The 10383-nt window shown below is 36.2% G+C and overlaps 2 protein-coding genes and 1 long non-coding RNA gene across 3 annotated transcripts; all 3 read left to right on the top strand.

Annotated features, from left to right (window-relative positions):
* The first annotated feature begins 843 nt into the window (after positions 1–843).
* Positions 844–6200, top strand: LOC132041515 (uncharacterized). The gene is made up of 2 exons (XM_059432228.1): positions 844–1189; positions 4499–6200. The coding sequence occupies exons 1-2, from the start codon at positions 1097–1099 to the stop codon at positions 5825–5827; spliced, it is 1422 nt and encodes a 473-aa protein (XP_059288211.1). The 5' UTR covers positions 844–1096; the 3' UTR covers positions 5828–6200.
* On the top strand, positions 1197–3497 carry LOC132041516 (uncharacterized). The gene is made up of 2 exons (XR_009411076.1): positions 1197–1930; positions 2023–3497. It is a non-coding gene; the product is annotated as an uncharacterized LOC132041516 (long non-coding RNA).
* Positions 6201–9381: 3181 nt separating the features above from the next.
* Positions 9382–9774, top strand: LOC132041497 (uncharacterized). The gene has a single exon (XM_059432206.1). It carries the CDS (start codon positions 9382–9384, stop codon positions 9772–9774), a length of 393 nt encoding a protein of 130 aa, XP_059288189.1.
* Positions 9775–10383: the final 609 nt, after the last annotated feature.

Here is a 10383-nt window from a genome sequence, read left to right as displayed (position 1 = left end):
TCCATCTAGGAAATGGGATAAAATAATCCAGGATAAATGAGATAAGATGGGATATCCCATATTTAAGTTTGGAATGCACTTTATACTTTGTTAGTACAAGGTATAAATTTATTCCAGAATAAATTTATACTTTCCATCAAACATGGTACAAAATTAATCCCATGAGTTGTTCAGGATATCTAATTTAATACGAAGTGTTTCAAACGAATTCCCTTATAGTGTTATATCGTAATGGTTGTATTGTATTGTTTTGATGAATATAATATTTGAATAGATTATATCTTTTAATATTACGTATCGTGAAAAATAAACCTACCAGAAAAGTACGATACAGTGTAAAGTTATCATGAAAAGATATAATAAAGAATAAAATATGATTATATTTGATAATAAGCATAAACAAAATGAAAAATAAATAAGGTAATGACGCGATAACACCAAATCGATCGTTACATAAAGTGAGATTTTAAGTCCTTACGTAATGATAAATTTAACGATAGCTAGTATGTACGTTTTATACTTTCTGGATACACGATTGATATGTTGTATACCTTCATAGTATATAACTCATGTGTGTTTTAAGTATTCTTATTCTTTCTGTTGTTTGTATACCCCGAAAATATACAACGTAGTATAGAAGATACATTAAAGCAACGATCAAAACGGACATCGTATTTGAACTAAGCACAATACACAACCCATCCAAACAAGCTGTAAATTCGACCGTAACCCAAGGACATTTCGGTCACTTCAGCTTCACTAATAATTCCAATTTGCAAACATTATCCACACCCACCTCCCCATGTTTGCGTAATATAATACCACAGATCTTTGCTTTAATGTTTCTTTGACCCCACATTTCCCTACATAATTACAAAATAACAGCTAGAGAGAGAGAGACGCTACTCTGTTTTCTTCGTGATTTCATTCATTTCTAATTAACTTTTTCCACCTTCTTTTTCTTCTTAAATCGCTGTCTCTTCTCGATTATTGTGTTTGCTCTTCTTCGAATGTTTCGCAATTTTCCTTCTTGCCGGAAAATTCATCATTCTTGATTTTTTTTTTTTTTTTTTTTTGTTCTGGTGAAGGATAAAGCATGAGTAGCGTACAGAATACTGTAGATACTGTAAATGCTGCTGCTACGGCCATAGTTAATGCAGAAAGTAGAGTTCAACCACCTACAGTTCAGGTATATTATTATGTACTCTTTGTTACGATAGTATGTACTGTAACATGTAATTATAGGTTCTGGATGATGAAGTTTTAAAAAAAAAAAAAAAAAAAATTGTGGAGAGTGCACAGTATTCATGATTTTTGTGTGACTTTTATCCTTTTTTTTTTTTTTTTGGTTTATAATAATTTGATGCAAAGTTCTTGTTTTTGTGAAAGTTAAAGGTGAAAGCTTTAAGCCTTTTTTTTTTTTTTTTTAATCTTTAGTTTGTCGTTACTGATTATTGTTTGAGATCTTTTTGTGGACTGGATTGGAGATTTGGTTGATCGTGGAATTTCAGTGGTATCACGTTTATCAGCTAATTAAGATGATCCGAAATCATCAAGAAAGAAAAACAGATCGGATAAAGAAAAGGAAGGTGGTGAAGAAATGATTATTGATAGCGATCATAATTGACAAGCCATATTAATCTTTGTGATTGGATATGTAAAATTCAGTCCATATTGGATTTTGAAGCTTCCTATGTAAATCTGTGGCCTGCAAAAGCTAGTCACAAATAATTTCTATTTACTGAAGGTGATTAGAGGATAGACAAATATGTGGAGGCAAAATATTGAGAAATTTGGAGGGGAGTTTCTGCTACAATCTTCAGGCGTGGTGGAGTGTGTAAGATTATCAAGTACTTTTTAGCTAAGATCAACTGATGGGTTGCCTAGAAAGGTGAAGACTTTTTCAGAGCATCTGGGTTCCAGTTTGCGTGTCGCCTTTTTTGACAATCATTTAAGCAATAAGCAGTTCCCTTTTCTTCTACATGATTATTAGTTCATCACCTATCATGTGACCAGCTGTAGTGATGGTGGATCATGTGATACAGATCAATAGTCAACTAGGGGAGCACTTCCATGAAAGAATATACTATAGCATCCAACAGAAACAACATATTTTGGACCTGGTTTTAATAAAGGAATTGGTTGAAGGACTGGAGAAAAGAGAATTCTCTTTGATTACAGATTTGTTTAACAAGACCTATTGCTCTTTGGAACATGTCTCTGATTTGAATGCTTTGATTATTAATCTGATAAAGAAATCATGTCTTTTAGCCTAGAGGATATTATATGGGTCACCATTGTAACTTCCAGGGGGAGTTTTTTTTTTTTTTTTTCCGGAATCAAGAACTTCCAGGGGGTAGTTGTTGAAATCTACAAGCTATGTCCATAAAGTAGGAGGAAGATTGAGGGTTGAGGAATGAATCAATCTGCTTTGTCTGCATCATTAGGTTTAATACAATGTTCCAGAAATTAGGGAATAGAGCCAGTTTCATTACATTCTATTGCATTAAATGGTTTACTGTGATGTTTTTGTAAAGTTTCAATAGGAGATGTATACGCACACTTGTAGGTATAGGTTTCCTTCTCCATCTTTCTGATATGTACCCCACCTTTTGGGATTAGAAACAGCCAATAGAAAGTGAGAGTTTGTGTCTGAAATTTCGGGGAGCAATGAGAGTAGTTGATGCGTTATTGGAGGTTGGAGCCTAATACTTATGAACCGAGTCTGTGGAGAGAGGTGGTATATTAGGATTTTCTTTGGGACTAAACTACTTTGAAAATATAGCAGTTCTCTGAATGTTGTAGAGTAACCAGCTTTCCTGTTCCACTAAAATTCGTCTGATCTTCTTCTATCTTGTCGGTGTTAGTAAACTCTAGTCCCTTGTTTGTGCATTTAGTTAGCTTTTCAGCTGAGAAATTGGTGCTCCTTTTTTCCATCAAGAACTCTTTCTATGGCTAAAGGTCTCTATGCTGCTAGAAAATTGAAACTGAAATACCAGCAAAAGTATAACTGGACTTATTATTCTACAATTAACAGATTGAGTTCTTGTTCAGTATGCTTGCTTTTTACTTGATAGTTCTATGTCTAACTATATGACAATTGGCTTTGCATATGCACTTTTTTATTCTTTTTTTTTAAATTTATACAAGTTAGGATTAGGAAAATGAGGCTTCATCATTGTGAAAATGTTTGCACTTAAGTTGTGCTATTCAATAGTGTTTTTGAGACGGATGCGTACCTCTTGGCCCCTAGCTTATTTGAGCTATGAGAACTAGAAGTTATCACCGATGTCATTTCTGATGTCCAAAGGATGTATTTTTTTGTGAATACTGGTTCTACCAATTTACGTATATGGAATTGTCAAAAAGTCAGAAGAGGAGGTTTATAGTCAGGAAAATCGGTAACTTGGGCAGTTCTGGGACACCTATAGGTTGTAGCCAGTTATTACCATCTTTAACAAGCCTTTTTGGCGTATATTTTAATGCTGACTATAATTTCTCAGAGATGAAGTAGGGTTCGGATATTCAGAGAAAAGTAAGCATTACTTTAGGCAGAGATGGAGTCGTTCCGAGTCTGATGGACGAATAAATGTTGGTCATGGTTTGGGTTATTGGGTATATACCAGGCTAAAGCGGCAAATCTTAATCTGTGTTCTGAATTTAACTTCATGCAAGAAACTACCAAAATGGAATTCTTAATAATCAGATCATCTTCTGAGAGATTGGGAGTTGATAGGTTACATACCTGATCAAAAACTAATTGAAGCAGCCCAGAATGCTGAATAAGTGAGAGTAAAACTACTTCTTCCTTTCGTTAATTCTTTTATTCTTTTTTTCCCGTTAAATTCGAGTATTTGCTAGGCATAGGAACTTGGTGCTGCAAGAGATTTTATAAAACCGTGATTGATGATACTAATTTTCTCTGTAAACTATGGTTGAAGTAGGCAATTAAGACAAAGAAGAAGACTTCAAACTCGAGAATGATATTATGCTAGCAACCTCAAGACAAAAATTTAGTTGTTTCTGTCTCTAGATAGAATGTACACTTTGAATATCTATGCATCACCAACTCTATATTTTGACCTTGTAGGTTTGGTCTGTTCATCATTGAACAGTTAATATTGCAGCTTCTTGTACTGACTTATGATTTCAATGTAATACAAATGTGTGATGCTTATTAAGTGGATTAAAGTTCCAAGATGATTTTACTAGCAGGGATATATGGGCTTGTTATAACATTGAGTATCAGAGTTTTCTAAAGTTTGGGAGTCTCCTTGTCTTTTTCCTTTGAAGATTGAAGCATGTGAACTTTATCGAATTTCATGTTTGAAATTCTGCTTGTATTCGTCTTCCCTTGCCTTCTCATTTTGCTTTAATAATATGGATCTTAATGTGCTTGTTATAATGCTGAGTCTTACAGTTGTCTAAAAGTGTAAAATTATGCTCATAATTGTCCTTTGAAGATTTATTATTCACAAACTTACTTTTTTGGTTTCAGAAAAGAAGATGGGGAAGCTGCTGGAGTCTATACTGGTGTTTTGGTTCTAACAAGCACAGCAAACGAATTGGTCATGCCGTCCTTGTTCCTGAACCTGCAGCACCTGGACCTGCTGTTCCAGTTACTGAAAATCCAAACCACTCGGCCACTATTGTAATTCCCTTTATAGCTCCTCCCTCTTCTCCTGCATCCTTTCTTCCGTCTGATCCTCCTTCTGCTACCCAGACACCCGCTGGATTAGTCTCTGTCAAATCCCTCTCTATTAATGCATATTCTCCCGGTGGGACTGCATCTATTTTTGCAATTGGTCCCTATGCTCATGAAACACAGTTAGTTTCCCCACCTGTTTTTTCTACCTTTACTACCGAACCTTCTACTGCTAATTTTACTCCCCCACCTGAACCAGCGCATATGACAACACCACCTTCACCAGATGTGCCTTTTGCGCAGCTTTTGACATCATCACTAGCGCGCAATAGAAGATATAGTGGGTCCAATTATAAGTTCCCGTTGTCCCAGTATGAGTTTGTGCCTTATCAAGATCCAGGAAGTCCAGGTAGTAATCTAATATCTCCAGGTTCAGTAGTATCAAATTCTGGCACCTCCTCACCTTTCCCTGGCAAATGCCCTATAATTGAGTTCCGTAAGGGGGAACCTCCAAGATTTCTTGGTTATGAACATTTCTCCACTCGTAAATGGGGTTCAAGAGTTGGCTCAGGATCGTTGACACCGAGTGGCTGGGGCTCTAGGCTGGGCTCTGGAACTCAGACCCCGAACGGTGGGATTTCAAGGCTAGGCTCTGGTACTGTGACTCCAAATGGTGGGGAACCTCCTTCCCGAGATAGTTACCTTTTGGAGAACCAAATCTCCGAGGTAGCATCTCTTGCCAATTCTGATAATGGGTCTGAAATTGAGGAAGGTGTAATTGATCACAGAGTTTCATTTGAATTAACTGGGGAAGATGTCCCAAGTTGCAGAGAAAAGGAGCCCGTCATGTCACATTCGCAACACACTCTGCCAATGGATGTCCCTGCCCCTTCCAATTTATTGTCCAACGAAATGGAAAGTAGTAGCTCTATAGTCGAAGAAAAAGCAGATGAATTGCCTGGGAAAGCTTCAGAAAGCGGGGAAGATCAATGTCATCGAAAGCACCGGAATATTACATTTGGTTCAAGCAAAGATTTTGATTTTGACAATGTGAAAATAGAAGTCTTGGAGAAGGACAGTGTTGACTGTGAGTGGTGGACAAGTGACAAGGCTGCAGGGAAGGAATCAGGTATTCAAAACAACTGGACTTTCTTTCCTGTGTTGCAGCCAGGAGTCAGCTAATGCCTGAGACTAAAAGTTTATGTTGGATATCAAAGTTACACACACCAGTGTTACTGCTTCTGATAATATAAGCTGGGAATGCAATTTTGAGACATAGAATTCTAACTGCAAAGAAGATTGCAAACTAGTTTTAAAACTGGAGTTGTACTTGTTACACATCATGCAGCAGTAATTGGTGTTTGGTGCGCAGATACTCACCTGAAAATACTCCTTTGAATAAAGGACTTTTGTATACAATAATAGAATATGTTTGAAAAGAGATGTAAATGATATTTCCTTAAAATTGAGATGTTAGACCTGAGAATTTTTCACTTCCACTTGTTTATGGTATCAAAGTTATTATTCTACAGTTTTCCAGAAGATTGGTAATCTAGCTTCTTGGTGTTTAACTTGGAAAAAGGAAAAACCCATACTTTGTTCTGACTTCTGGGCTTGGATGCATTCCTTATAGAAAATGAAATGGGAGTATTACGTTTAGGAATTTAACTTTCTAGTCTTTTGTTTATAGAAAATATTAAGAATACCGTAATGCCATAGTTGTAAGGAAATTATCACAGTTATGTCATAGAAGAAAAAAGGCAAAAAGGTAGTCAAAGACAAAGATCTGAAAGAGGCCCAAAGATGGCCGCACTGTGTGTGTGTGGACAGCCTCCTAATGCAAGCATTAATGGCTAATTACATAAAATGGATGCGAATTTGGATTTGAATTCTTTTTTAGATCAAAGTCTTAGTAGTAGTAATTAACTTAGATTTGGCTAGTTAAAATGGAGTGAAAACTGAATTTCTGCACTCCTTATAATGACAAAAATCCAAGTCCTTTGTTTATTATTCAGATAACGATAACGATTTTATATAATAAACCTCATAGCGTTTTGCTTTAATATATGTAAATCCTCTTAAAAATGACATTTTCCAATTTGCTTACCAAATACAAGAAAATGAGTAGAAAAATCACATATTATTTGAGAAAACATTTTCCGTCGTACCAAAACACACCCATAGACATCACAAAAATTAGTTGAAAACGAGGTACTCACGCTGCTACTACTAACAAAGAAAGTTGAGGATTTAGCACCATTTTTAGGATGGCCAACTCAAGAGCAATACAGCCTCAAAATCATCCGAGCTGGTTGAAGAACTTTTTGGCCAGAATTACTTTTTCGATACACGTCAAGGCTAGGATTATGGTCTTTAAGTTTAAGAAGAGGAAGTTGGATAGTTTTGCCAGAGAAAGGATTGTAAAAGCCAAACACCCACGACAAGAAACATAACATCTCTTGCGGCCAGGTACGAGTACATGTAGTTTGAAATCTAAGATTTTTCCTGTAATCACACTGTATAAGTTTCTTTTGGTAGTGCTATGACAGCCGCAGCTTCCTTTTCCTTTCATTTTTGGTGGGACTTGGGAGTATCAGTAGTACCTGGCCTGGCCATATTTTGACTTGCTATTCAAAGTAAAGCCTTCTGTCATTACAGCTCTCAACCACGAATCTATCAATTCCGTGGAGAAGAGGAGACTCGTATGCAAGAAAATAAATATCACAAGCAATTACCGAGATGATTGAAGATTGTTAACTAAGGTAAAAGAAAGTGCATGTTTCTCACTATGAACTCTAACCATTCTGTGATGCAAAGCCCATTACGAGAACAGGATGAGCGTGGTTTAAAGCATATTGCTATCCATTTATTGTAAGAATATATGGATATGGAACTACTGTTATTTGTTTAATCAATAAAGCAATATCTTTCAAGAATCAGACAAGTCAGCGGTAATTGTTGTAACTTTTGAAATTGTACAAGTTTAATAATACCAATTTTCTATTAACTGAACAAATAAATTTGGGATTGGCTTTCAGAGCATTAGGAGTAACTCAGAAATCATGGAATTAAGGTAACAATATCCTGCGATTTAGTAATATTACTTTGAACTTCAGGACAATCAACTGAAGTTCACTTATAATAGTATGAAACTTCAGGATATAGTATCCTGAGGTTTAATTTGTAGTGGTTCCAACTTCACAACAACGTCTGAAGTTTTAGTTGTCGTGGTTCGAATTTCAGGAGAGTGTGTCCTGAAATTCACTTGTAAAGTTTGCAATTTCAGGAGACAATCTCTTGAAGTTTGCTTGTAGTGATTTCAACTTCAGGATTGGTCCCCTCTTAATTGGTTTCAAATTCATATTGCTCCCCTCTTAATTGGTTTTGAGAAAAGTAGTGTGGAGATGTGAAACACATCAACTTCCTTAATTTCTGGTCCAAACATGAAGATTCTTAAAGGTTAGTTAAAAGGCATATAGGATGATACCTATCATGGTAACCTCATGTGAATTCTTCACCAAAAGCTTAAGAAGACTGCTTTCAAACTGAGCACTTGGTCTAGAGAGGCATTTGGGAATAAATATATATTTGTTGAGTCTACTAGACTGGAAGGAGATAGTCGACCAAGAACTGCATATGGCAAGGGATAGTACTCAGGCTAACAGAACTAGCCTGAATAGGAATAATGCTCAATACATTCAGTTCCTTAATCTTCATGAGTTAATTCAGAGAGAAAACAAGAGTTAAATGTTTTACTGAGAGTGATTTTAATAGTGTCTTCTTCCATAGTGCTATTAAAGAAAGGAGGAGTAGATTCAATATCAATAGAATTCAAAATGAATACTACCAGAGGGTTGAGGGGATATATTAAAGAGGGGACTGATGCTGTAGTAAGCTACTCCGGGAGCCTTTGCTGTCAGGCCCTTGAATACAATGACGTCTTTCAATTGAATAATTTTAATATTTTGACGTCTGAAGAAGATAATAACGAGCTTATTGCTATCTTTACTAAAAATAGCAGACCGGTGCACTAAGCTCCCGCTATGCGCGTGGTCCGGGGAAGGGCCTGACCACAAGGGTCTATTGTACGCAGCCTTACCCTACATTTCTGCAAGAGGCTGTTTCCATGGCTTGAACTTGTGACGTCCTGTATTGATATCTCTACTAAAAAAATGGAAATAAAGAAAAGGATTGTATTAAGAGCTTGGATTCAGATAGTTCAACACTGATGACTTCACTGTCCACTTCTTCCAAGCTTCCTGGGGGATTGTAGGTGTTGATATTACTCACGCTTGTGAGCTATTTGAGCTTTTTTCTGTGAAGCTAATCTGCCTTAGTATGTCACTCACGCTTGTATGTTGATGCTCCCAAAAGTACCTTCTCCATAAAGTTTCTCTGATATCATGTCCATTAGCCTGTGTAATGTGATTAACAAACTCTTTGCTAAGGTGCTTAGCTCCAAACTTAGTAGATCCTTCCTAAACTCATTAGTAGTAATCATAGTGTGTTTGTTAAAGGAAGAAATATTACTGAGACTATACTTATGGTATACATTAGCAAAACCGATTAGAGAAGAAATGCGATTTTAAGTTTGATACGGCTAAGGTTTATGATTGTCTTATGTTGATGAGGAAAATGAGATTCCATTGAAGATTGATATCATACAGTGGTATACAAATGGTAGATACTATTTGACTCCCTCTGGTAAATACGCAACAACTGCCAGCTATAACTCAATGCTAGGTGAGCAACACAGGATCAATGTCTCAGATCTTATTTGGACCTCCGTAGCACAACCTAGACAGAGGATGATTGTTTGGTTAGGAGTTCATGGTCGACTGCTAACTAAGGCCAGGATGGCACATTTGAATATTCCAGTAGATGATGCAAATTGTTGTTTATGCTCTAGCCAAGTTCAGGAGACTGCACATCATTTGTTTGCTGAATGTGATTGGTTCAAAGAGGTGAAGACAGGTGTGTTACAATGGGCTGGTGTTCAACTACCAACTGGTGACATTAAGCAGGTCTTAGAGAGGATCAGAAGGAAACATTGGAAGCAATTCTACAAGGAGGTGGTTGTAGCATTATGGAGTGCAATTATATACCAAGTTTGGAAAGCAAGGAACTAAAAGAGCAAATACATGTCTTAGGTTAATTCAGCAATTTTTCTTGTAATTAGTTGATCTGTTGGAGGCCCAGAGGATAGAGTACCCTCCCTAGGAGGATAGAGTACCCTCTTTAGGTGTACTGACTTGGTTGTGAGGAATAATAATATTTACGGTTTATCAAAAAAAAAAAAGATATGAGATTCTATAAAATTTGGATTGACATGATCTATAAACATATCGCAGACAAGTCTTTTTAAGTCTGAAAGAGGTCTGAGACAAGAAGACCCTATTTCACCTACTTTTTTATTTTATATGCTGAATTTTTTTCTAGAAAATTTAATGACTCGACTAATAAGGAAAACTACATTGGTCACGACATGAATAACCATGGACCTAGTATCAATCACCTTGCCTTCACTGATGACATTCTTTTTTTCCGTGGGTACAGGTGCTCTTTAGTACACCTAATCACTCTATAATAAAAGGTCAAACTGAATTTTTTAATCAATTTATTGAACATAATTGATATACATATTGTTATGCAATCGTATACAGTGATATTCACATAGTACAAGTAAAACCATGTGATAAATTACCAACAAAAAAAAACATGTGATATACAAATAAGTG

This window comes from Lycium ferocissimum, unplaced genomic scaffold (genome assembly GCF_029784015.1).
Source record: "Lycium ferocissimum isolate CSIRO_LF1 unplaced genomic scaffold, AGI_CSIRO_Lferr_CH_V1 ctg105, whole genome shotgun sequence".
Taxonomy (NCBI): Eukaryota; Viridiplantae; Streptophyta; class Magnoliopsida; order Solanales; family Solanaceae; genus Lycium; species Lycium ferocissimum.
The sequence above is the reverse complement of the archived record's forward strand: the minus strand, read 5'-3'. Positions and strand labels throughout refer to the sequence as shown.

Coding starts and splice junctions, on each gene's coding strand:
- LOC132041515 (XM_059432228.1), top strand. CDS start 1,097: ATGAGTAGCGTACAGAATACTGTAGATACTGTAAATGCTGCTGCTACG. Junction 1,190..4,498: donor TTCAACCACCTACAGTTCAG/GTATATTATTAT, acceptor TTTTGGTTTCAG/AAAAGAAGATGGGGAAGCTG.
- LOC132041497 (XM_059432206.1), top strand. CDS start 9,382: ATGCTAGGTGAGCAACACAGGATCAATGTCTCAGATCTTATTTGGACC.